Below are 27,789 nucleotides of genomic sequence, written 5' to 3'. Positions count from 1 at the left end.
AAGGCCAGCGTTGGAGCAATTTGTCATGCCATATTTGAAGAATAAATCAGCCTAATGGAGCACTGTTCTTCTTCTTTTTTCTTTTTTTTTTTAAACCCCTATCTCCCACTGACCCTTAAGGATGTGGAACCGTGAGGGACCGGCCAATGGCGGTAGAGGTGGGGAGTGGAGAGGACCTGACATTAAGACCCGAGCATTTTGGAAATCCAATATGTATTGACCTGTGTACTATCTCAGTTCAGAGATCTGATGTCAGCAGAATGTAGCCGTGTATAGGAAGCGCTCATTACAGGATTTCTGAGGGAAGCACATTGTCTGCGCGGCAGCGGGGGCCCGATCGGCTAGGATTGCTGGGTAATCAATACGGCCAGCGACTGATGGCCTGCCCCGGAGAGCCGCGCAGCTGCGGCCAGCGCTTTCAGCGCCTCGCCCGGTAATTAGCGCGGGGGCCGCGGCGAGGCACCGGGCTGACCGGCGCACGCCCACCAATCACAGCGCGGCCTTTACGTCACATGGATGAGATTTCACCCATCTGCCGCTGTTTTTTTTTTTTTTTTTGGGTAGGGGGGGGGTTCTTTCTTTTTTATTTCTGACAGCCATTTTTTTTTTGGGTTCATCTTGGAAGAAAAAGACGTGCACGTTTCCTTTCCTCGACGCGGTTTCGGAAAAGAAAAAAAAGTAAAAAGAAAAAATGGAAAGATTCTCTCGGGCCAGCGGTAATGTGGCGCTAATTTGCTGTCCTACATTCTGATGAGCAACCTTCCGCGAGGTGACGATAACGCGCCGGGCGAGCGAGCGACAAAGTCAAGTAAAGGGCCTCTCTCTCTCTCTCTCTCTCTCTCAATATCATTTAGTACAAAAATACATTTAGCGCAGCAGATTTTTTTTCTTTTTTGCGCCGGCTCCGTGCGCGGCGCGGCGGCTAGCACGCGTGAAATGGCACGTGAGCGCCGCGCCTTATTATTCCCGCTTCACCCCTCGCCTGCCCCTGCTCCTCTCCTTCCCCCCGCCATTAGAATAATAGAGACGTCCTGTATCTATTCCCGCTCTGCCTCCCCATTAAATGAAGGATAAAAAAGGGAAAGATAAAGAAAGAGAGAGAGAGAGAGAGAGAGAAGGAGAGGGAGCAGGCCTGGGAAGAGTAGAAAACCCCTCCGCCAATTACCGCGGACACCGACGCGAGGGCTGCTCCCTCCTCTTCATCTTTGTTTGTTTTTCTTTTTTTTTTTTTAATTCCTTTTTTTTTCTTTTTTGGATGAATGGGAGGGGAATAAAAGAGAGGGAGAGAAAGAGCGCGGTCCGTCTTTGACCGCGAGCGTAAAACGATCCTGTGATCTAATGAGTATAGATAAGAGGGCATTATGGACCTCAAATTACACCAAAAAAAAAGAAAAAAAAAAAGTTCCCTGCTCTCCTCGGTTACGGAGCCTGTGAAGTCGGCGCGGTCTTAAAACGTCGAGCCCGTCGCATTTCTAAAGAGGCGGCCTATTTCTTTTTTTTTTCTTCTCTCTCTCTCTCTCTCTCTCTCTCTCTCTCTCTCCTTTGACCAGAGGGGAGGAAATCATTATTGGATGATTAGTGGCATCAGTTAGGTGAGAAAGATCAGGATCAAGCGCAGGGCTGAGGACAAGTCGTATTAATTACCCGGGCCTGGTCGCCGCGATCATCTTATCAGCCATTTTGTCCACCGGCAAGTTGCGGCCCGCGATGAAAGCGAACTTCTGGGCGCCGCCCGGAGACGTCGGAGGGCGGGGGCGGCGGCGGCGGGGGCGGGCATTACATGCATCTGCTCAGCTCTTTCCCTGACAAACCAAATTCTCTTCTCTTGTAATTGATAACTGCCTGGGCCAATTATTTCACACATTACAATACACAGAGGTCCTTTTCCCCTGCTTTTCCAGTGCTGTAATTAGCTATGCTAATATCCCCTTTATTGGCCCTAATATTGTTCAACACCTTTTGCCATTCCGGAAGCCACAAGAGCCCTGTGGCCTGTCAGAATTGCTGATTATTGAGAAGGATAGCTTTAATCAAACATAATTGCAGTTAATTTTTTTTCCCCCTGTTCTCCTTTGCCAACATCTAATGCCACCGACTCCTTGATATTCCATTAAATTACAATTAAACGCCCTCCTTTGTTTCCGATCGTCCTGAACAACACCACAAAGTTCTGTAGCCATTTAAACGGGGAGCTGTTCGGTCATAATTGCTTCCAGGCTCACAAAGGGCCAATTTGCCTGATACCCATGTAGAATTTAAACAGCTCCTAATGTAATGGATATTACACTGGAGCCTAGGACTACAATTAAAATTATTTTCATCAGATAGCAGCAAATCTCTGGTTAATCAACTTCATAAAAGTAAATAGGAATGAACTAAACATGCGGCAATTGAGCCGACTTCAAATTAGCGCCTCTTTGTGTTGGCGTGGCGTAGCTTGCACGCGGGCGAAAGTGGCGGCACGCCGTCGTTACGCCGACGTTCCAGGACTGACAACTCGCCACGGTAGAGGAAAGGCAGTAAAAGTACACCACGCGACTAGGGAACAGTGCTTGGCCACATTCAAGCTTACAAATGATAACGTGTACATTATCCGTAGCATTCAGTTAATGAACGAATGAACTCACTTATTTATTTTTAAAGGAAGATATAGAGCTTATGCTCTGCTGATTCACTGAATTAGTCTGCACTGCGAGTTCCAGACTGTCCATGCGAAAATTGGATTAAAAAAATAAATAAAAAATAGGGGGAGACACTAAAAAAAAGATATGCAGACCTCTTGTCTCGCGACGAGAAACCAGAGATCTTTCCTCTGTCCGCTCAGCTCCCTCCACTGCAACGTGCAGGGCCAGCGAAGCCTGCTCCGTGGCAGAGGAGCTGTTTGTTAGCAAGATCCCTCCACTCTGCCTAAGAGAGGCAAGTAAATAAAGGCCGTATTTCAAGCTTGATTTACTCCGATACCTGCTGTGAGAGATTATGACTCTTCGGGGAAATAAAGTCAGGCTCGGGGAATTAGTGGATATAATGGTCATTTTGATAATGGTCCGATGGATGCTTCCGAAAACATACTGTACACAATTAAGCATAATGCACTAATGACAGGCCGGGAGTTTTTATCGCCCCCTCCGCAAATCGGTGGCAGATCTGTGTTCTGGGGGGGGGGGGGGGGGGTGGGGGGGCTGCTGCGGCGGGGACGGCTTTATCGACGGGCAGGCCAGAGGGTCTTGTGACGCGGCGGGAAAGCATTCCACGCGGCGCGCGCCTCCTCCTCCCCCCCCTCGCCGATCGTTTTTTTTGGGGGTGGGGGGTGGGGAGGGTGGGGGAGGTCGGTCCCGTCGTGTCCAGGAGAAGGCGTATAAAATGACCGCCTGGACTCGGGGAAGGCAGGGCGGGTCAGGGGTGCCATTCCACGTTTTTGAAAAAAAAAAAAGTCGGCCCAGAACCCTTCTGAGGGGCTTCAAAATGGCAAAAGGAAATAGGAAAAAAAAAGAGAAAAAAAGATGTCCGCCTCCTGAACTGAGCCTCTGCATTTTCTGAGAAAAGCATGTCTGTTAACTTTAAAGAATACCAACTGATATTTGTGCTAATCCAGCACCGACATGCAATGTTTGCATTTTATAGAAACAAAAAAGCACACGTGATGTACCTAATCTATACGCAGGCCAGGGAATTGCCCAATTAATATTTTGCCTACACATAAGTATTCACACATACAAAAGATGTACAGTTCAGTTATATTTACACAAGCTCTTGTTGTCTGTGCTTAGCCTTATAGCATTTGAGAGGAGTGTGAACCTGATACAGATGAAGTGAGAGTCCTAATGTTTAGAAAGCCTACAAAAGGAGCATCTTCAATTGTGAACAACCTTGGTTCACTCAGACAGACAGAAAAGCCATTTAAAGAGCTCTCTGCATGCTCTTGTCTGGCTGTCTCCTGGAACCAAATTCACCCACAAAAGGGGGTGTATTTCATGGGGCACCTGCAGTATGAGCCTAAAAAAAGCATATGCACTCATAAAATAACACATACACCTGCGCGCGCACACACAGACACACACACAAACGTGCCTTATGCATGCTTACATATACACATGAACAAATGCACACATGCACGCACACACGCACAAAACCCCATCACGTGTGCGCATACGCACAATCACACCACAAGCATATGCACATATACACATACACACTTATGCACAGAGTCTTCACCTGAACAGACATACACACATACACACTTACGCATAGAGGCTTCACCTGAACACACATACACACATACGCACAGAGTCTTCACCTGAAAACACATACACGCATACACACATACACACTTACGCACAGAGGCTTCACCTGAACACACACACACACACACACACACACACACGCACACACTTACGCACAGAGGCTTCACCTGAACACACACACACACGCAGAGGCTTCACCTGAACACACACACACACACACACACAACGCAGAGGCTTTACTTGAACACACACACACACACACACACACACACACGCAGAGGCTCCACGCTAAAGGATCAGGCAGGAACACACAGGGCAGGCTCTCCGGGGCTGTGGCGCGCGGGAGCTGTCAGGCCCGGGAGCAGGGAGCGTCCGCGCTGCCGAGATGCCCTCCTTCGGATCTTGCAGACATGACATTTGTTCAGAAGATTAGCCAGGTTGTAATTTGTGGCGTAATTGCCCGGCGCGGAGGTCCCAGAAGCGGGACACCTAATTGGCTGACAGGACTATAAGTTTGCGGCCGCGCTCTCACCTTGTTAGGTCCTCTTTTTTTTTTTCCTTTTCCTGATGCTCCTCAAATGAGGCTCGGCCTCAGGTGCGCCTAATCTGCCTCGCTATTGAACATGCCTGCTTTAATTGCGGGGTTGGCCGTTAGGGAAAAATAGATGGGTGGAATATCAAGTGACTTCCTGTATGTCGACGGCAGATGGGTGTTTAGAGGGAGCCGTGAACCCTGTACGTCAGGTGAGGGGGCGGGGCGACTGTTTTTTTTTTCGCCGCGTGCTGTAGGCCCCTGTTTCCCTCAGCGACCTCTTCATCCCTTCCTCTAAAAGGACAGCGTGCCGTGTGCCTATCCGGGTACTTGAGCATTTCTGAAAACAGGAAAAAAAAAATTTGACAGTTCATGGACCCCGTAGATGTTTCTGCATGACGACTCGCGGCATTCATGTTTAATGCAATGAGCGTTAATTTATTTAAATATGTGTTGAGGCGCGGATGTAAACGAAGCGTACGGTATTATTGTTCGGATGACCTTGATTTGCGGCGCGAATCAAAGCCGTGTTGAGTGTCAGGTGACGGTGCTCCGTCCCGAAGTTGCGATGGAAGTGATGTACTGTACCGTCTCGGCGGTTCTGCTTTGCTGCCTGTTTTTGCGAAGGCGTGGCTGTTAACGTGGGATCTCTCTCTCCCTTGTGCTCTCTCTCTCTCTCTCGCAGGTTCTTTTTAAAATTCTTCCTCAAGTGCAATCAGAACTGCCTGAAGAATGCAGGGAACCCCCGAGACATGCGCAGATTCCAGGTAAATTGACGCCCTGCGAAGTCTCTTCCGCTTTCTCTCAGCCCCGTGCGGCACTGTTCCAGTCACAGGCACACACACGCATGCGCACACACACAGACACACTCACACATGCACACAGCCACACACACTTACGCATACACGCACACACTCACACACACTCACACACTCTCTCTCTCTTTCTCTCTCCCTCCCTCTCTCCCTCTCTCTCTCACTCCCTCTCCTTCTCTCCTCCACCCAAATCTCTGTTTATTCCGAGGAAAAAGGCATTAAGTAGAGTGATGGGAGCTCCCGCTGTCCCTCTGGGAAGATGCTTTGCAGATATATTTAAACAGGCCAGACAGGGCGGGATGGGCAGCCCCGGTGCCACAGAGGGGTCTCCTGAGAGAGAGCCGTGCAGCTGTTTTGTTGTTTTTCATATTCAGGGCGTATTCTCAGTCAGAGTGCAGAGTGCCCGGCTCCTGAGCATGCTCACTGAGCATCCGGGCTGGACACGGAGCATTCACTATTAATCTCACTGAGAGGGCGGAACTGCATTTACCTATTAAGGAGTCTGTTTCTCCCTCTCTATGCATATATGCAGGCACGCAGGCACACACACTTACACACTCAGACACACACACACACACACACGCAAGTGCAGACACATGCACACAGGCACACACAGTCAGACATACACACACGCAGAGTGATTTTTTAAAAACAATACGTGCTGGAAAATGTATTGTGACAACGGTAGCATTTTTTGTTTATGAAAGGGGAAACGCAATTGCGTCTGGTACAGCGAAAACGATTTGAGCGGCGCGTACTGTAACAGTGGCGTAAACGGCGGCGCGAATTGGCCGCAGAGGGACGCATCTGGGAGGGTTACTGCACGTGTGTACAGGAACGCGTGAAAGTTGTTTTGATAGCACACAGCCGGCGTTGATCTTTGAGCAAGCCAATCCTATTGCCCACTGTCCTTCTCCGGCTGACTGCTCTCTCTCTCTCTCTCTCTCTCTCTCTCTCTCTCTCTCTCTCTCTCTGTCTCTGCCTCTCTCCCTCTCCCTACCTCTCTCTGTCTCTCTCTCTCTCTGGCTCTCTCTATATAATATACTTCTCTATATAAAGATAGAGCTCCTTGAAAACAACCAAGCGTAGCTTTCATTTTTCATACATGGGGGCTGCGAGCGACATTGGTGATATTGATCCATGCGCCGAGTGCAGAAGGTCAAATCTGGACTGAGTGGAATCGTCCTCTTTGTCTCACCGATGACTAAAAGAACCATCAGTCACCAGCTGATCTCCCGCTCGACAATGGAGCCACCAGTCACCGGATAGGACTTCTCCAGGTCTCTTCGGCTAATCTCCCCGCCTCCCTGAAGGTTTAAGTGGACTTAACAGCATGTCAGGGCCTCGATGGCGTCTTCAAAGGCCTCGCACCGCCTCAGCACCTCGCCGAGCCGAAGCGCGCGCGCTAGGAGAACGAGATCCCGCCGCCGCTCGAGCCGCGCCACTCCCCACCCATTTTTATTTTCTCCCCTACGTAATCTTACGCAGCGCTCGGCAACATTATGAGCAGCCCCAGCAATGTGAACCAGGATCTATTCTTAGCTCCTCTGAGCTCTGTTAAAGGCTCCTCACACGTTTTGAAAACGCGTCTTCCATTTCCGATCTTTTTATTTTCCCCCCCTCCTCTCTATATTTCAGGCCTAAATGGCTGACTCCAACCATTAAGCCTTACATCTGCAGTGCTTTCCAAATAGTCTCCGAATGAATTTGTGGATGAACTTACTGTCATCTTCATCAACATCATACAATCATTTGACTGAGGTGGCCTTTAAATTAAACTATATACTACTTTCAAAAGTGCGACTAAGTAGCTTTGTATAAAGGAATTCAAACCAAACATAATGTATTATTATTATTATTATTATTATTATTATTATTATTATTATTATTTCTGGTACAGTTGACCATGTGTCTTTGCAATCGCGGCGTTGAAGGAAGCACCGCTTTGGCCTGCGCTCCCAGACGGGGTGCCGTTTCCAGGATAAATTTCCCAGATGCTCCGTCCTAGGTGTTTTGCTGGCAAGGGTCGTGCGTTCCGCGTGCCTCCCTCTCCACCGGCTACCGCAGAGCAGCTGGAAGTCGGGGAAGGCCCTATCCATCATTCTCCCCGTGGCCCGACTCTGAACCTGGACACAAGAATGGAGCCCTTTCACACGCACGCACACGAGAAAAAAAAAAAAGAAAAAAAAAGCCCCTGCATTCCACTGACGTACCGGGGTCAATCGCCATCAGAACCGTCCTGAGAGGGGCTCGCTCCCTCCTGACTGAAAACACTTTCGCCATTCATGCGCCCCCCTATACCCACCCCCCCCACCCCCACCTCTCCCATTCACATGCAAAGCCCCCTCATTAGTAGACCTTAAATGTGACTGTAAAATTGACTGGAGAGGGATTGTTTACCAAACAGAAGGAAGGAGGCCCTGCTAATTTGCTCGACAGTTTACGAGACCCGGCGAAGAAGAAGAAAAAAAAAAAAAAGCCCCCGCAGCCGGCCCATTTGAAAAGCGGCTCTCGAGTTCTCGAGTGAGCGGGATTAGATAAAGCGACTCATCGATACATCAATAGATCAATGGGAACGATGCCTGCTGGAGTGAAAGAGGGCCAGAGGTGAGGCTTCGAGAGCCTGTTAACCACTCGACCAACACTTAAGCGAACTGTATCCACGCGTTAGTGTAAGTAGTGGATTACTTTTAAGAAGGAGAAATAAATATATAAAAATAAAACGTCGATTACCCATTTGAGGTATCTTTTGCATCTACTCTGGTGAACTCACCGGTGGTAATGTGAATTATTTTTTACGGAACAATCAGAAGAACAAAGAGAAGGGGAGAGCTTGAGTTTAGACGTTGAAGTTTGCACTTTCGACAGAAAAGCATTTTGTTTATGTGGAGCTTCCGCGTAGCCGTGGATTTTATTTTCTCCCTGGGATCCCCTCTGAAAAGGTATTTGAAACTGTAAAGCACCTCGTGATTCCCAGCAGGCCGGCTATGGCCATTAGCAGAGCAGGCTAAAAGCTGACACGTTGGGAGGGGGGGGAGGGGTAGGAGTTTTAATGGATGCTATTTTGTTTTGCTCTTCGGGTGTGAAAATGGACCATTTTGATTGGTTTGATATCATTTATAGTTTTAATAATACAAGACCTACGGGGGATGCGTGCAGCACTTTGATATGAAGGAAAACACAAACCCAACGAACAACTTGTTGGGGAAAATAAGCCCAGCGGTACAGAGGTCATGGTTTTTACACTCCGCTTTTAAAAATGTGTTTTCACTTACGGCTTCCAAGGTGTAAAACGACGGAATAATTCTCGTAAGGAGCGCTCCTCACCTGAGAGGTGTTGCAAGCGAAAGAAATGCTGGCGCTTTGTGTGTGTGTGTGTGTGTGTGTGTCCAATAAGATCAGACTGCAGTGCTTGGAAGAGTCCCCTTGGTGGTCACCACCCAGCATCTCCGTCTGTGTAGATGAATCTATTCATTAAAGTGTGCTTGGAGCAGCAGACTGTGTGGGGTCACTAGGGGGAAGTTGGCTACTGTGTGTATGTGCGTGTGTGTGTGCGTGTGTGTGTCTGTGTGTGTGTGTGTGCGTATGTGTCCTTGCACATGTGTATTTGTTGCGCAAGTGTGTGCATGTGCGTTTGTGTGAAGCATGCATGTGTGTGCCTGTGTGTGTGTGTGTGTGTGTGTGTGTGCTTATTTTGAGACATGCTTATTTTTGTGTGTTGTGGCTAGGGCGCGAGTGTCATATTTACAGCTGAATCACAAACGCACTCCCACGCGCAATAAAGCATTAATCGCGGGCAATTTTATAACACTTAAACCCCCTCCCTGAAGAAATGGCCTTTTGAATGTCTTCGGCTGCGCGTCTGCATCCGCCTGTGTAGCCGAGCCAGGGTGACCTAATGACCGCTCTCCGCGTTCTTCTTCCTTCTCTTTCCCGCTCCGCGCTCGCCTCGCTGTTTACAGATTCCCCAATAAAGAGCTTCTGCCTTTCGCTCTTGTTGCAGGTTGTTGTATCCACAACAGTCAATGTGGACGGCCATGTCCTGGCTGTCTCGGACAACATGTTCGTACACAACAACTCCAAGCACGGCCGAAGGGCTCGACGTCTCGACCCTTCAGAAGGTACGGCTCCTTATCTGGAGAATGGTAGGCACATTTTACATGTCTTTTAATTTCTGACACTTTTTTTCTCGCTCTCTCTCTCTTCACTCTCTTCACGCCCTGTCTTTACTTTCTGTCCTCTTTTCCTTCCCCCTATCTGCAGTTTTTGTCATGTATTCATTCATCCCTCCGGGTGGTTATTTTTGGGAAAAGCTGGTCTAATTCAGCCTCTAGCGTCTACTTCCCATTCCTGTGCTAATGGTTTATTTGAGAAGTTCACCAGCCATGTATTTCCATTCTTTCACGGAATCATTTCCATGCTGCTGCCTGCTGTTTTGAACTTATTTCTTCTTCTTCTTTTCCTGCTTCTTTTTCTTCTTCTTCTACTTCCTCTACTTCTTCTTCTTCTTCTGATAATGATGATGATAATGTTGATGATGATGATGATTATTATTATTATTATTATTATTGTTGTTATTTAAGTTTAAGTTTGTTTTGGCATTTACTGTTGAACATAATAATAATAATAATAATAATAATAATGTCATGTGTCAATAATAACAGCATTACTATTTCTGTGCTTTTATATTTTAATAAGAAAGAGCCTTATTTTTCACTTGCCGTCGATTGCATGAAAAAAAAAAAAGAATTGTGATTGAATGTGCAAAGAATTTGCTGTGAGATCAGTTTCCTGCTTCCTGGCCCCCTCTGTTGCTCTCTATGAGAAAACCAGCTCTAAATGTTTTCCCTCCAACTGATTCCATGTGATTGACCGATTGCCTGGTCTGCACAAAATGGGGAAAAAAAGCTCACGGAGAGGAAAAAAAAAAAAAAAGTTGGACAAGGAAGCCCTGGGAAATTCAAATGTAAAAAAAGCACTAAACATAACCTCCTAACCCCTGTCTGCCTCCTTCTCCATTCACTATAAAGGTTATGGAAAAATGCCGCTTGCCAGAGTGCATTAGTTATCTTTGCATAATGTGGCAAGGAAAATAAGGTTTCGGGGCCAATTACCTTTAAAACAACAAACCTATATATGTTTTCTCCTATTACACAACTTTCAGGCGTTAATTATTATATTACCGAGGCAATGATGATATTTAATTTTACACCAAGAAAAGGCAAAGACAATTTATCATTTTCAAGCACTGGGGGGTAATGGGAGGAAGAGAGAGATGGAGAGAGCAAGAGAGAGAAAGCAAACTTGTTTGTTTTCTATTTTTTTTTCTCCTTCTTCTTTTTCTTAATAATGACTAAGCTGCAGAACAAAAATATAATAATTAAAGGTTGCCCAGAGCTTTAAAGTCATTATACCGTATGACGTATTGTTTGTCTCTTCGCTCGTCGCTAGATGGTAGGTGTGTTTTGCTTAGCAACCGGCATTAATGAGGAGAGCAATTAAAGAGGTTGAGCCCTCTCCCCCAGTCTCCCCCGTCCCGCGGGACAGAGCGAGCGTCTGCGCAGGCTCCTCCCCCATCCCAACCACGTCCTCAAAGCCCAATCACCCACCCCCTTTCATCCATCTTTTTTTTTTCTTCTCTGGCCTGACGTGTCTGTTCATCTACAGTATGTGTCGTTTATCTCTATTTATTAGCTCCATAATGTATACACAGCTGCATGTTATATTACTATGCTTAGGCAGGATGCAATGATGCAGGATGCAATGATGGCCAAGTAAATGTTTCCATATATATATAGACATTCTGAACCACATAAACACAACACAGGGAAGAAACACTTTCTGGCATTTCTGTTAAATTTCAGAGATGTTTTTTTAATGCTCACCTCTCTCTCTCACACGCCCACACGCTCACACAGCGAGTAATCTTCTTTAACCCCTCGCTCACCTGCTCTGGCGCCGCGCAGGAGGGACGGCACGCGTCCGTTTAGTCTCGGGAGCGCCGGGCCCCGCGTCTGATCTCTGCGCGGCGGCGCGGCGCACACATGAGCAGGATGCGCGGCAGTAAAAAACCGTAACGCCACCCGGGTCCGCCATAAAGCCCGCGCCGCAGGTAGGCCGGGACGGCGTGCTTTAGATTAGCAACACATTCTTTGCCGGGAAAGTGCCCGAAAAGCGAAAAACTCTGAGTGCAGCTTCCCTTCCCATCCCCTTACATTACTTTCAGCGTCCAATCATTCTATATTCAGCAGTGGCGCATGCATGCTCACTGCTCCCACACCATTTCCAAGTAAACTACCTCCCTCTTCTCTTCTGCCCGGGCCCAGTGTTGACACCGCCATGATTTTCAGAGCTCACAGAACACTGCAAATTATTTACAGTTGTTGAATAGAACGCGGGGGCGGAGGTGCAAAATTTGTGGTTCATACCTTCCCAGAGCAGCGCAGTAGAAATAATCTTAATGTCCTCAGGCACACATCGCAGATATATACATGAACATGAACGTGAACACAAACACACTCACACACGCAATGCACGCATGCACACACACACACACACACAGCAGACATATTCACTTGCAGATTTACACACAGACACACAACACACTGGCACACACACACTCTTGCACACATACATACACACACACACAGAATCATGCAGAGACACAGTAACATGCACACACACACACACCCTCACACACAGACACACACACAGTCACACTGGAGACATACCCACTTTACACACAGTCACATTTACACACAGACACAGAACACACAGGCACACACACACTCTTGCACAAGCACGCACACACACACACACACACTCACACACACACGGCAGCTTGCGCACGTGCGCGCACACAGGCGCTCGCAGCGGCAGCGTGCACCGCCCCCCCACCCCCGATGCGCACGCGCTCCCTTTCATCCCGCTCCGCGGTTCATAAAGGGCTCCGGCGCCTGCGTCAGGCCCGGGCTCCAGCCTCCCGCAAAGCCCCCTCTCAGCACCGGGGCCCTGCAGCGTGGAAGTCATTTGCATGCCAAGTGCCTGTAATGCTGTTAGGTTTATGCAATAAAGACAACCGAATCCAGGCTGCAGGGTTTTAGCGAGTTAAAGGGAACAGATGGCCCGAGGAGAGGTAAAAGGTATAATCCCATCAGCTGCAGTATCAGCCCGCCATCTGGACACGCAAAGCACAATTACAAGACATTTTAGCAGGCAGAACAAAGGAGCGTTCGCCAGGCAAGATGAGACCTGTTTGAGTGTCTCAATATTGCTGACGGGGAGAAAGGTGACAAACGCCGCCGCGCTGCTCGGGAGGAGCGAAGGGTAGCGAGCGAGCGCGTCGAGCGGGCGCCTCCGACTTCACCTCGCCGGTGTTTTGTAAATAATACACAAGGGGGGGGTAAGGGGGGGGTAAGGGGGGGCCCCAGCCGGTCCTTCGGCTCTCCCCCGGCTGCTCGTCGACCGTCCACCGCGAGGCACAAAGGGCCCGTCGAACAAAAGCCTCCCCCGATTTATGCCGGTGCGCGACGAGCGATATTAAGACGCCGCCGCCGCCGCGGCGCTACCGCGAGCATGATAATGAGGAGTATCAAAGAGATCCGCAGGAGCGCGCCGAGGAGCTACGCCGTCGCTTAGGTAACAAACAAAGTGTCGACGGAGCCAACATCTGTTTTTAATCTGAGGAGAATACATAAACAGATAAAAATTAATTCGTTAATATATATTGCATACCGTGCCGATATGTGAACTGACCGTCGTTTAGCGGGCTTTTTCCGCATTTTATGTTAGCTAGTTAGATTTATAGTGTATTTTTTGGCAAACTAACCAAAAAACAGGAAAAAGAAAAAGCTTATATTTTTGAATCGGACGTTAGAGCAAGAAGCCAAAAAATAGCCGAAATAGCGAAAAAAAGCGATCGTGTCGTTAACTTTGACGCGGCGCTAGGCCCAGCTCCTGTGACGCTGCCATCTTCATCCGCCCCGTCCAATTTCCATCATCTGCTTGAGCGCATTGTGCACGTATATCATTAGGCGGCTAACGCTGTCTGTGTAATTCGGTTCGCCATGGCTCCTATTGAACACATGTTCCTCTTCTGCATGTGCATTGAAATGTATGCAAATTCGGGCAGAAGGGAGACGGCGCGCGCGCCTCAGACGGCGCACCGCGACGGACCCGCGTGGCGTTTTTTCCTCCGCGCGGCGAGGGCCAGGCATAGCGAATTCCGAGGCAGCGCGCGTCGGTCTCAAGCCGCAGCTGCCAGCCGGCCCCTCCCTTGCCCGCTCCGTGTCCCGCACCTCCCCCTCCCCCCCATCCACCCTCCACCCGCCCCCTCCACCCCTCCACTCCCAAACCCCCTCTCCAACCCCCCCCACCCCCACCCCCACCTCCCCTCCCCACCCTGCCCGCTCCCCCACCCACCCACCCCCCCCCTCACCGACACAAAGTAAATTTGTTTACTGTAATTTTTGGTGAATTATTCGCTATAATTGGCAGTACTGATGAAGGTCACTCCCTTTGAGGAGCCATGTCTGTCTTTAGAGAGTTGATCCTTTTCAAACGCTCTGCCTGCAATTAAGAAAAGCAAATGTCACTCGCAAGCCTCAGAAATGAAAATTTGTATGAACTTATTAGCATGAAGTCAACAGCACTAGTTAAGGGCAGGCTCCCGGTGTGTGTGCTCTGAGCCTCTGCTGCACTGGGGAGATGCACACGGAATGAGCAAATATAACCTCCACTAGTCCAACATTAAAGCAAACAAAGAGAGCTAGCTTGTCTGAAGTGTTCTACACAACAATAGCTAATGGTGATTAACTAGACCTGGCCGCCCGCGATAGCTGTAGGAGAGGCCTGCGGTGGAAGATTTTGCTCTGAAATATTTAATAACGTGAGCCTCAATTTATATAAATGTTTTTTTTTTTAACTCCACTATTTCCAGTGCAAGCATTGTAATGAATTATATGTACTAAATGTATTATTATTATTGAAAATTATTGTTATTATTATTGTTATTATTATTATTATTATTCAAAAAACATCCTCCTAAGTAACATGGCCTTGTAAGATGTTTTCACATTTTCATAATTTGTGTATTTTTAAAATTCATATTTCACCAACGTGATCAATAATAAATGCAGTGGATAGGGAACCTAGCTGCATATTGAAGAGCATTCTGGTGAAATCAGCTCAGATGAATGAAATGATCTCAGATGCAGTTAATGGAACAGTCCCGATTATACTAAAAGGCTGGACAGATTGCAAAACGTCAGCACTGAATTATTTAGGAGGCTATGGGGGCAGCTCACCTAAAAGCGCAACTGCGCTGCGCTCCACTATGTCAACAACAACAATAAGGCCAACGGGAGAGGCGCTGGAGAAAAATGAAGATTCCGGAAAGGATGAAAAAGAAGCCCAGAGCGGTTAATTTAAAGGTTGAACTCGGGACGAGGGCGCTCCTGTGAAGTCTCCCACCAGCGTGGAGGGAGAAGGGTAGCGGGAGAGTTTAGCGGTAATAGCGAGCGAGAGAGCACATCTTTAGTGTCTGCTCCTTTTGTACGAAAAGCTGGCGTACAAAAGCCCATCAAAGCCGGCGGAGAAAGGTCTCTCAGCAGAATGTAAAAGACGCATCTGATCAAAGCGGAGACCAAAGCCATCCGCGTGGGGGCCCCCCCGGATCCGGGCCTCCACCGGTGCAGAGGGGGCTTCTGGGAGCCCGGGGTTCTCCTCCCGCGCTGCGGCCCGTCTGTGCCACCGCCACCGCGCGGCCCAGCCCCGCCGTAACACGGCCCCGGAGAGGGAGCCCGGGTCGAGCCCGCGGCTCGCGGACGCGCGTCGACAAACAACATTAAACGCTCCGAAAAAAAAAACAAAAAACCGACGCACCTCCGACAGAAGCATTAGCGCGACGCTTCTGACTCCATTTTCTTCCCCTTTGTGTTTCCCTGATGAAAGCCCCGTTGACACGCGAAGGCAGTAATTGCGGAGCGACGGGGGGAAAATGAAGTTCTGGACCAAAGGCAAAAGTTCGCGGATGAGGAGGCCCGACCCAATTAGCCGCCGCGCGCGAGAAATCGAACGCCCCGCGCTTTTCCCCGCCCCCTCGCGTCTTTTACCCTCCGCGACCTCTCCTGATTGACTCCTGCTTAGATGTGTAGAGCGGAGCAGATGAATCGGCGTGCCGCACGCACGAGCCGCACGCACGCGCCGCACGCACGCGCCGCACGCACGCGCCGCACGCCGCTTAATCATTCGCAATAGCCGTGTTTTCCCTGACGCGCAATTTTGCGACGTCGAGCCGTTCCTCTTGCCGCGCCCGCGCGCCGCCGCCCGGGCTACCTTTCGCTGGTTTAAAAACATTAGGTGTTTTTGCTTTAAGCACGCGAGCCTTCTGATGTATCACGGTGCCTTTTTTGCGCCCGGTCAGACAATCGTTCACGCCCTCTGATTGTTGTGCTCGTGCCTTGTGTCAACGGAGGAGAGAGGCCCGCGGTGCTGGAGATCGAGGTCCTAAATTCTGTCTTTTTCTGCCTTGTACAAGCAGCTACCCCGTGCATAAAAGCCATCAGCCCCAGCGAAGGGTGGACCACGGGCGGAGCCACCGTCATCATCATCGGAGACAACTTCTTCGACGGCTTGCAAGTTGTGTTCGGGACGATGCTGGTATGGAGTGAGGTACGTGGTCAACCGCGAAAACGTATGATCTCCGGCGAAATAATTCATCGACCTGTATGTGTAGCGTGTCTGCAACCTGTCACGTGTAATGACGTGTTTAGCCTGGAATAAAAACCCCATCACCATCATCTAAAATTCATTCTGTACTTTAATTGCATGGTTAAGCAGATAAGGAAGGGGTACAATTTGCAGCTTTAGAATGCACACGAAAAGTCTTTTTGCCAGCTGGTAAAAACCAGGCGGTCTCTGTGTACAATTGGACAATTAGTGTTGAAATATTACAGGAGAGAAAGTGCACGGAGACATATGGAGGCAATTTTCGCGTGAACGATGCCCTCTGGCCTTTCCTTCAAAAAAAAAAAAAAGGAAAGTAAAGTCAAGGGCTGTTTACAGACATTTATTCCAGAACCGAAGAACCTCGAGACCCAAATGCATAATGGGAGAGCCCTTAGCTGACGGGATAATTTAGATTCCTTTTCAGCAATTAAGCCAAACTGCTCGGAATCGTTCCTATTGGCTCTGCAATAGCAGGGCTCGCCGCTCACCCTGGACTGTTCTTTCAGCTGATCACGCCCCACGCCATCCGGGTACAGACTCCGCCCAGACACATTCCGGGCGTGGTTGAGGTCACCCTCTCCTACAAGTCGAAGCAGTTCTGCAAAGGGGCGCCCGGGCGGTTCGTCTACACCGGTAGGCCTCCTTCTTTCTCTCTGTTTCTCCTCCCCCCCCCCCTCCCTTGTTTAGGGGTCTTTCCCCTCCATCCCCTCCACCCCCCACCCCCCACACACACACTTCACGCTCTGATAAGCGCTGGCCCACCCAGCTGTTTGAATGGCGCTGGACTCGCAGGGCCGTAAAACGTGTGAGGGCAGAGTGGCCGAAGGTGCGGCAACCCAATCCCTCCCCAAACCACCGCGCAGGGGGGCGGGGGGATAACCTGCCGAGTCCTGTTCATCTCAAACTATTACAAGGAGTCACATGACCTCGTCTGACTCCCCCCCCCCCCCCCATTTTTTTGTTTGTTTTCAATAGAAAAACATCTGCTTTATTTAATCAAGCTTGGGTGTTTTTCTTTGGGTACTTGTGACATGCGTTGCTGTGGGTTGGAAAAATGAGTCTGTGTGTGGGGCAGGGAGAGAGTTTCTAAGAGCGTGAGTGTGGTCGAGGCAGTGTCTTGAGAAGAGGAAGCAGCAGCTTATCTGTTGACTGGGATGCAGGGTGCGCAGTAGGATGGGGGGGGGGGTTGCGGGGTTTAAGCCAAGCTGACCTGGAAGCTTCTGTCTGATCCAAAATTAATGAGGACAATGAGATAACCATCAGGAATTACTTTCACTCCCCTAAAAGTGGACCCGGGCCACCAGTGTGCCCTACTCCCATAAAATGGGTGGAGCCAGTGCCCCCCCCCCCCCTTCCCTCCATGAGGCAGCTGTTTCCCATCACGTCCCCTCCAAGCCTGCAGTCTGGCATGGCACTCTAACATTTAACCTCCCCAGCAGGAGCGGAGCAGAGGCCAACAAGGCACCAGGATAATGAAACAAGAGTGGAGTGTGCTGTGTAAAGCCTTAGAAAGGTATATAAGTTAAGACATTAATGGCTTATATACAACCCTATAAAAGTGCCAAATCTCCAAGAATGGAGCCCATTAGTCACACATACTAAGGGGATTGGGATGAGACTCATCAGACCACCCTAGCCCCCCCACCCCCACTCGCTACCCCCACACTTAACACTGACATGTTGTTTTTGCTGCCCCCGCTCCCCTTCCCCCCACCGTTCTCTGTTCCCTTCAGCCAATATAAAGATACAATTACCCCTGGAGGTTTCGGCCGCGCAGTTGATTAGCACAGCAAATTAAAAGACAGAGTCACGAATGACATGTCCGGCTCTTCTCCCTACTGTCCTCACAATTCCCACAATGCATCACCCTGCAAGGAGGAGGTCAAGCTGGAGTGAGGGAACACTTTCCTCACAGCTGTACAGTGTTCAGAGGCAGAATTAACTACAACTGTCTGTGTAATTGCGAGCTCATAGCAAATTGCTGTCAGCACAGCAAAATACAATGAGAACCGTTAACCTTGACACAGTGGCAAATTTTTTGTTTTATTTACTAATTAATATGTACATTGATAAGGATTATTTAATGACTACAGTTCTAATTATATATTTTTTTTTTTTCATTTACTAATGTGCAGAGGTGCATGTTTTGTTCTTATTCTTTCCCAATCCTTCAGTTAAAAAGCGCTTTGAAATAATTCAATAACTCCAAGGAACCATATGAACAAATATTGTAATTAGGTTTAAACCCTTCTAACTTTTATTGATTGGAACAAATTGCAGATTTTAAACTTGTAATTAGTTCATAAACAGCCTCTTTGAACTTGAAATGCGGAAGGAAAAAAAGGTCTCTGTAGTTTTAGAATGGTTAATAATTTTGTGGAGTGAACGCATTTTAATGGCTGCCCATTTAACAAGGGGATTTGGTGCGTGTTTTGCACCAAGCACGTCTCTCAGCATGTCTTCCGTACAGCTCATTTACAACTTTTCATTTTAGCCTCCCTCCCCCCAATGTTTTTGATGACAATAGACGCTTTGTGCTCAATTAAATAGATTATCACAAATTATCAGGAGCCATCATGTCCTCTGAAGTCCACTGAGCACTGTAACCAAATGCAAATATTTGCAACCAGCTGTAAGTGTCTTTTCATGGACACAGACTCGGGCTTAGGGGAGAAGGAGTGGATGGCCTGCGATGATTATTACCAGTCTGCAGCATGCGAGGACTTTCACAGAAAAACCTCTGCTCTGAAATTCTGAGTCTAGTGCATTTATGTGAATTGTAACGACTTACACTCTTAATCCATTAGAGTCCATTTGCCGTTTGAGTTCATTTTGCTATTGAGATTCCTATGCTCAGGAATAGCTTTCGTTCACAAGCAATTCTGAAATCATTCCTCAGTCAGTCATGTTCCAGTGAGCGTGTTTGGTCTGCAAAGGGCAATCGTGTCAATATAATAATGAATTCCGTGCATAGGAAAAAAAAAACACAAAAAAACAACAACAGCAGAAACACATTGTACATTGATCACAATGGCAGCGAACCAAAATTACCCCAGGCCGTCTACTTTGGACATTTCGTTTCCACGTTACTTATCCTTCACCGGCCAAGCCTCAAAAGGAAACAACAAAATATAAGCATAAAACAAATAAACGAAAAAAATAGCAAAGATGCTATGGTGCTGTGATGGTTTAAAGATCATTTGTGTTGACTCAGATGCAGTCCCATCAATGGCATTGGCCAGCTAGCTGTTTGGAGTCAATAACTTTCCCCTCTCCCATCACAGCCAACACAAACTGGCTGTCTTGGAGGTCAGCGGTCTTTAAACAAATGGCTTGCGCTCGAGTTGGAAATGGCAGTTAATCGCCTCGCATGCACATTACCAGGGCATTGTGTTTCAGCTGGTTCAAGAGCTCTAGTTTAAAGTTAAATCGCAAATTAGCGTAGACTTCGAAGAGGGATACACATTGAAATCTTCTTCCGCATCAGTAAATATGCTCCCGTTTTTTATTTCAAATTCAAGCATTTAAGAAACCAGCTGTGATCAAGGCCGGTAGTGCCCTTGCACGCCCGCGAGCATCACGCTTATTTGTGCGTCGTTGGGTAGCGGTTTGCTCGAGCACACGCGTTTGTGTCGTCTGAAGATCCTCCTTGTTCTAGCATTTTTTTCCCCTTCTTCCTTTAACCTTGTTTGTTCCGCCACAGCTTCTGTTACAGTGTGGCAGTATGCTGCGGTGTCTGATACCTATATCGGTTTGCCATTGATCACACCTGGTGTTGGAACAAGCTGTCAGCGGGGTGCTATAAAAAAAAAAAATCAAAGGGAAGCAGATGTGTTTGTCCTCTTGTCAATACCACTGGCTTTAATAAGTCCGCAGAAGCTGATCAGGCATTTCTAAAAGGTCCTGCCTAACGCTTTTCTTTAAAGCCGTCTATCGGATTTGACAGGAGCGAATCTTGTTTTTGGCTCTTCGTCCTTTACGAACAAAAACGATAAAAAAAATCGTCCACTTTGTCGGCTTCAAAGATCAACAAAACGTCCTGCAAAAATAAATGCGGAGGACAATCGCGGGCAGGGGTGTCCGTTTTTATTTATTTTCCAGCGTTTATAACCTCGGATTACGGCGACACGCCGTGCGTTTCCGGCTCAAGACACTCGAAAGGGAGCGAAAACGCACGCTACTCCATCTGTCCTAATAGACATTCTAACACGGCCGCCTCTCCGAACGGCCCTAACAATGATTTTAAACAGTGACAGGCTTCATAAATAAAGCTCGGCACACCACTCTAATTGTATCAAAGCTATTGCTTTCTATTTAGCCATGGTCATTGATGGCCCGGCCTTTAATCTCTCACTGGAGGCAGGGCGATATCGCACCGGCGGACTATTTGTCCTAATCAGTGACACCCATTTACCAGAACTGCTTAAAATGAACTATATCTCATACAGAAATCGTACATTTACAGACTCCCATTCATCACGGGAAAATTGAGGGCCAGTAAACTTTTCTCTTCCTCCGTTGGGATCGCGGACATGCATCAAAACGTTAAAAAAAATGATTGGGGAGAAGGAACTGTCACACATTTATCAGCGAGGGGGAACATTATTTGCTAATTTCCCAACCTGTTTGGTGACAGGGTGCTCCGTCTCTAGACCCGCAGTGACCGGCCTGGCCTTTTTGTTATTAGTACAAGTCAAGCGCTTTTTTGGCTGCTCTAACAAGACCCATTTGTCTGCCATCACGCGGCACCTCGTTCATTCCCTCCAAAGGACGTCGACCAAAGATGGCTCCCACCCTTCCGCGGGCCCACATCGCTGAGGAGGATGTGGTGGAGCTGGACAGACCACTGGGGTGGGGGGTGGAGGTGGAGGGGTGGGAGGGGGGGCGGCGGAATGCCTGATAAATCACAAACTTTCCTCGTCAAGGTGAAGGTATCGACTCCACTGCACCAAAACTGACAAAATGTGGAGGGGAGGAGACAACCATTCATCATTAAAAAAAGAGGACAAAGGGGTCATCGCTACTTCACTCAATAAAGCTGGAGATTTGAAGTGTTAAACATCTTTGTCCTGACTCTCTGCAGTGTCATGGAAACACTGCAGAAAAGCTATGCTAACACTGAAGTGGAAAATTGCTAATAATTACTAAGTAACTAATGTAATTGGAATTGGATTAGACTTACGTATGGGAATGGATTTGGAATTAATATTATTTTCTTTGCTGTACCATGTACACAAAACAGATTTTTATTCGAGAAAGTTTACTGCTATCACTGTACACTGTATCAATTATTGTCGTTGTGTGAGGAATCTAGACAGTAATGGTCGATGGAGCCAGTTTTGAAATCAGAACAATTTAAGTGCATGGCAAGAAGTCCCCGCCCATTAAACGGATCTCTGAGATTCCGGAATTGTGAAGGAGGAAGTGGGAGAGGGCGCTCGCTCTAACGATTTAAACGTTTGATTCCGCTATCAGAACTCATCTGCAAACGCTCTGCGTGGTGCAGTCTGTCCATCGGGTGTCCCACACCCACAGGCTCTTTGTAGTCTCTGATCTTGGACTATCTGATACCGGGGTTCCTCGTGCTTTTCGTTCCCTACAGGGCCAGGCCTTGATAGCTGTAGCTAGCGCACAGCTAGGGAAGCGGTAATCAAAGGGCCTTCGACAAGGTATGTAAACAGAGTTGTTTGAATGCAATCCAATAGTTGTCAGCGAGGGCATTTTTTTTTCTTCTATAAAGAAGACAATGAGCTGCCCCCCCCCCCCCCCCCCCCGACCCCTTTCCAGAGCATGTTGTCACATGATAGCACCATTATTTACTGTCAGCTTCTGCGGAGTCGGTAGGCGATGCTCCCGCGCTAGGCCCAGTTAGGAGGCCCGAGCGAACGCCAGGGGACAATGTCAGGGCCGCGGGAGAGGGTAGTTCCTGTCATCCAATTAGACGCCTAACGTGACACTCTCCCTCCGCAGTCAGGGAGGTGTGCTTTGAGGAAAATTTCATGCCATTATTTGATGGCATGTAATTATTAAGTGACCTGTGAAATCCAAGTCTGTAATTGAAACAAGTGTCTGCAATTGAGCATGCACTCCTCTCTTTCTCTCCCCCCCTTTTCCCCTGCAATTTATGGCCCTCGCCGGAAAGAAGGAAGGAAAAAAGGGAAAGGGAGACTCGCTTCTATAGGGGGGCAGCGCCGCGGACTGATTTGGATATAATTGGTTCCCTTCTTTCCTATTTTGGATCTCTTTTTTTTAATGCTGCTCTAAATAGGTTGTCCTTACTAAGTCAGGGACATTAGCCTCGCTTCGGCAGGCAAGACTGCCTCCTGATGAATGAGCTACTCAACCTTTCTGCGCTTTTGTATTTCCTCTTAACTGCACAAGTCTCCGCCGTACCCCGCCAGCTCCTGTGATTGAAATTCATTGCCAAATTTATTGAGAAATTAATGAGAAAAGCTGAAAAGTATTGACTTTGGGAGGAAAACACAAGTCATCTCGAATGAGCGGGAAAATGCGGCAATAATTTAGCCGCCATCGATTTTCGCCCTGTCCATGTATTGATCTTCATTTTACAATATTAATTTGCACCTGCGATCGACTGCGAAGGGAACCAATTGGATTTGATTTCTGCGGGGCCGTTAATGTGTAAAGTCTGCCGCCGGGCCTCCTAGAAGTGGCGTACATGCACCAAGAGTCACCGTGGGCCCGAGGCGGGTGGGGAAGGGTGGAGGGACGAGGGGGGGAGGGGGGCTTTTTGTTAAACTCGGCCTTGTTACTGAAATGGACTAGAAATGTAATTTCTGACAGTTGAGAAAAAAATAAATAAATAATGAAAGCGAGAGCGCGCTTCCAGTGTGTCCATTTCTCATTTGTTGCTTGAGATGTTTTATCTGATCCAGGAGCGATCACTGGTCGGAATCCCTCGTCCGGCCCGCATCACCGCGCTCGCGTCGGTTCAAAGTTCATGAAATTTCTATGAGCATTGATCTCTCCCCATTGATTTTTTTTTTCCCTTCCCATTTTACCCCCTTCTTCTTCTTCTTCTTCTTCTTCTTCGCCGCTCCAGATCTTTGAAATTTTAATTTGCGAAGCATCTGAATTTCTTGGAGAGGAGGTGACGTTTTTTGGAGGCGGCTAGCAATAAACCGGAGGAGCTAGAGCCACGTCCAGGAGCGTGCCAGCAGCAGACTGGGGCGCGTACAGTACGCGCCGGTTCCAGGGAAAGCCGGCTTTGCATAACACATGCTCAGCACTCTTGTTTTTTTCGCGAGCTATAATGCGTTTGTTGAAATCGTTTTGCCAAATCATTTTGTGGGGAGAAAACGTTTTTTTTTTTTTTTTCAATGTATTTTTTTCCCCCCCCTCCTGGCCGCAATATGTTAGTCTTGGTCTTGTCTCCATTTTGTTTCCGCCGCAGAGCTATCTGCCGGAACAGCAGGGTTTACAAATGCCTCTTCCAGTGCAATCACCCCCCCCCCCCCCCAGCAGCCTTCATCACCTGGTCAAGTTCACCTAGTTACTTATCAGTAGGACATTTAATAACTCCAAGGTGATATAATTGCTATTGGCACCTCTCCCCGCGGATTCGGCTGGTTAATGTGTAAACTACTTGTCAGCAAATAGCACTTTGTCTCCGAAATCGCTAACACCCTCTAGAGGAATGTCTCTGTATTGAGCAATTTAATTTGACTTTATTTAATTTTTACACATTACGACCAGCCTTTTCCAGTGAGTCATATCCCTGGCACTGAGCTGTGTGGGACAATAGTGTGAGAGAGTATTTTCTGCGGGAATGGGCCTGTTTTCTTTCTTTCTTTTTTTTTTTTACGCTGCAGAATTTTATGTCTCAGTTTGGGCTGACAATAACAAATGCCTCACCGGTTGGCACGGATTATATTTCTGTGGTGCTCTGAGAAATTGTAATTACAGCGGTGGTCTGTTTTCGTCGAGGAAACTAACTGAATTATCACAATCGCATGATTGGGAAGTTGCAGGAAGATGATCATTATTTAAATGAAAATGGAACTCATTTATAGCTAAATCCAGCAGCTGGCAAGAAAAAGTAAATGGATCTTTTCCTGTTTGTATTATGGCAGTCAGCTTTCTCTGTCAGGAGGAAAAATTGGACTAAATTGAACCAGCCCCTCAATGTCTTGTTTTTTCTTTTTTTGTCCTTTTCTCCCTCAAACAGTGAAATGCAGTCATAATCCAATTGTCTGCCAGTGTTAAAATACACTTCCTGCAGATGTTGTTATTTCTCAGACACGGTGCATTAAGGGAAAACAACGAGGGCAACAAATCTAAAACAGGCCGTGTTCGGCTTCGCCGGCCGTTCTCATGCTAAAATGACTTTAGCCGTCCCAGACCTCCACTCGTTTGAGAATAAGCAGGGTTACAGTTTGACTTCATTAGGGTCCGAATCCGCTTTCTTTCTCGTGTCCTCTCCTACCGTTACCCAGCTCTGTTTTTACTTCTGATTTGCGGCTGGGAGAGGGAGAGAGAGAGAGAGAGAGAGAGAGAAGAAAAAAAAGGTGGGAAAAATCTCAAAGGTATAAATGGAGCCCAGATAAGCTCAGAGCAGTTTAGCGTAATTAGGCAAAGTAATAGCCGGCGATGGGGCTTGTTCTCATCTCTCAGAAAGATCCAGAGCTATCATAATAACCGGTGACGGCCGGCTGGAATGCTGCCGCCACGGTGCAGCCCGCAACATGGAAAACGCCGTTTAGTACCGATTTCCACGCTCTGCGAATGCCTACACGCGGCTTCCTCAATTTTTATCAGGGAAGCCCTACTGATGTCCTCTGTCAGTTCTGTAAACTCGAGCCTGCTCTTCCATTTCACTGTGGCCAGACACCAACATCATGGTTCAACCCATTACTTCAAATCCTTCTTGCATTTTTGCTTCTCCCATAGGGAAGAAAAGGTGGAGATAGTGTATTAATCCCTAAGTACACTAAATTAAAGTGAAGCAAAGTGACATTGAGAGAAGTACGTATATAGAAGCAGGAGATTGCAGGAAAGGAGCGTGTAGGAGCTGCACGCTGCAGACAGGGAAACCCCGCCGCATGCCCGCATTTTCAGCTGCGGCAGATTTTAGTCGTTCCGGTCACGGGCACAGACTGGAAAAAGGGCCCGTGTTCATGCCACATTGCCATCCCCTGCGCCAACCAGAAGCAGTAATGCAGGCTGACACGTTTTCTTCAGTGGCGTCAGGAGTAATTCCCGAGATCTCTGAAAGTGGCTTAAATATTCAGTCTGCTTCTTCTCTTTTTCACTTTCGTGCATGTAAAGTAACGATTAAGATTAAGTCGGCGGCTCTCGAACGCGGTTAAAAATGTATCTGTGTTTGAGCTCCGGGCAGTTCCTGCGAGAGCGTAGCGTAGCGTAGCGTCACGTGTGTTCGGTCATGTCAGGGTCCGCTGGTGAGACCCCGTGCGGATACTGACCTGTACCTGATAACAGCAGATCTGCTCCTTCCAGGGGGCTGTTAGATCTTTTGCCTCATATGACACAGATTATGACGGTTCCTATTCCTGTCTTTATTCATTCAAATTCTTTCGCGGTCTGTACATGTGTGTGGGCCTCTGCATTTTACTTTTTAGAAGAAAAAGCTTACCAAAGTGCTTTGTAGAAACAGGAACAGGAAACAGGATGATGCATGAAATCTGTAATGTAAGGATTGAGGTGCATTTCCTCAAAGTGAAGAATTTACGCAGTAATACCTTACTTGGTGTCTAGTGTAAAGAGTGGGGTTGTTTTCTTTATCCAATTTGCAAACGATATTGTCAGGTCAACCTGCCCCTTGCAACGTGATAATCTTCCCCTCCACCAAAATAGACAGTCCCTCCTTCAGCAACATAACAAACCCCTCCCCCTGTAACATAATGAGCCTGTCCCCAAGAAATGTATTAAACCCCTCCCCCTGCAACAGTCATCCCCTCCCCAGCAGTAATTAACCCCACCCCCTGTAATAACCCCTCCCACCTTTATAATGTATTAAATCCCCTCCCGTGCAATACATAGATAAATAAATAAATAAATAAATAAATAAATAAATAAATAAATAAATAAATAAATACATTTTCTTTGTTTTAGGTTGATACATATTTCAGCCGATGTTCTTTAGCATACAAATCTAAAAAAAAGAAAAGAAAAAAAACATGCTAACTGCTAGCAAAACACGCTAGCTGCAGTTTTAAATTAAGGCTCAGCACCGCCGCAAGAATTATGGCCGGCGGAGTTCCTGAAAAGAGATGTGCTGGTTAGAGAGCTGAAGACACAGACCCATGATGGAAGACTGAGCCTGGCGTAGCATCTGCTTAGGAGGGAAGGGAGAGAAAAAAACAGGGCGGACGAAGCCGTAACTATCAGTCCGCTGACAGATGCGAGCTTTCGAGTCAAGGCGGTAAAAAAAAGGGCATTATCGTCTCGCGCTCACGTTCTTCCTCCTCTCTCTTTCATCTCCGCCGGCTCTGGCTCACGACTGGTTCCTCCTCTAATTATCCGTGAGGTCAGTAAGCAAAATTGGGAAGAAGCCGGGAGATCAATACAAATTATCCCTGAGCAAAGCGGTGCTGACAGTTTGAATTGCAGCATATGTTTACCCAAAATCAGGCAATTTATCTTAATATCAGCAAAGTAATGCAGTGCAGGTGAAAGGTCAGACAATCTCTCCACCTCATAATTACCCAGTTCTAAAACAGGAAAGTGGTATTGATTGGCCGGGGCCGGGAGAGCCGTGAAGCGGGGACGTGCCGGAGCCTGGGCCCGCCTGGGCCCGGGCCCCCGGCCCGGAGACCCCGGGAGCGGGGGAGGATTTATGGGAAGAGCGCGGAGGGTTTCGTGTTTCTCCGGTGGAGGAGAGCCCTGCCAGAGTGCCTCCCGCCCCCCCGCCCCCCCTCCCCTGCTCCTTGTTTTTGCCGGGGCAGCGGGGTGATGGATCTTGTGTCACTCAGCGCCATTCGCGGGGCTCGGGGCCAGGGCGGTTAGAGGTTCGAGGGCGGGAAGCGGTGTGGGGGTGGGGGATGAGATTCAGGGTGGATTTAGTCTGTTATTAGTCAATCTGTTCTGCATACTGCCCAGCTGTCATTTGAAAGAGGCAGAGAGGCAGCGGGGAAAGTGGAGTTACTTCAACCCCCCCTCTGCACAAACCCCCCAAAACACCCCCCCACCACCCTAAAACCTCTCTGTGTTCTCTCTGTGAAAATCTCTCCCTTTTCTCTCTTTATTCCTTTCTTGTTCACACTCTCCCTCTATTTTTCCCTCTCATTCACTTCAACTCTCATTCCCTCTCTCTTCATCTCATTCATTCTTTCTCTCTCTCACTCTCTCTCTCTCTCTTCCATCTGAGTGCCTGTCACAGCTCTGACTAATACAATAACAGAGTCAGTTTTATTTATAGCATTCACAATAAGAAAAAGGCTCTGTTAAACATAGAGCATGCTCGCTGTTGTTGTTATGAGGCTAGTAGTAGAAA

At 47.9% G+C, this 27,789-nt stretch overlaps 1 protein-coding gene across 19 annotated transcripts in view; it reads left to right on the top strand.

The window, feature by feature from the left end:
* Positions 1-27,789, top strand: part of ebf3a (EBF transcription factor 3a) — a 93,783-nt gene that overhangs the window by 51,184 nt on the left and 14,810 nt on the right. For 6 of the 19 annotated variants that reach the window (XM_064320763.1, XM_064320756.1, XM_064320765.1 and 3 more), the window contains exons 7-10: positions 5,459-5,540; positions 9,592-9,709; positions 16,126-16,259; positions 16,823-16,949. In XM_064320763.1, coding sequence (XP_064176833.1) covers positions 5,459-5,540; positions 9,592-9,709; positions 16,126-16,259; positions 16,823-16,949 — 461 coding nt within the window. Of the gene's footprint in view, positions 1-5,458; positions 5,541-9,591; positions 9,734-16,125; positions 16,260-16,822; positions 16,950-27,789 lie in introns of all 19 variants that reach the window. The other 13 variants (XM_064320761.1, XM_064320750.1, XM_064320766.1 and 10 more) reach the window with 3 other exon arrangements.

This window comes from Anguilla rostrata, chromosome 2, assembly GCF_018555375.3.
Source record: "Anguilla rostrata isolate EN2019 chromosome 2, ASM1855537v3, whole genome shotgun sequence".
Taxonomy (NCBI): domain Eukaryota; kingdom Metazoa; phylum Chordata; class Actinopteri; order Anguilliformes; family Anguillidae; genus Anguilla; species Anguilla rostrata.
The sequence above is the reverse complement of the archived record's forward strand: the minus strand, read 5'-3'. Positions and strand labels throughout refer to the sequence as shown.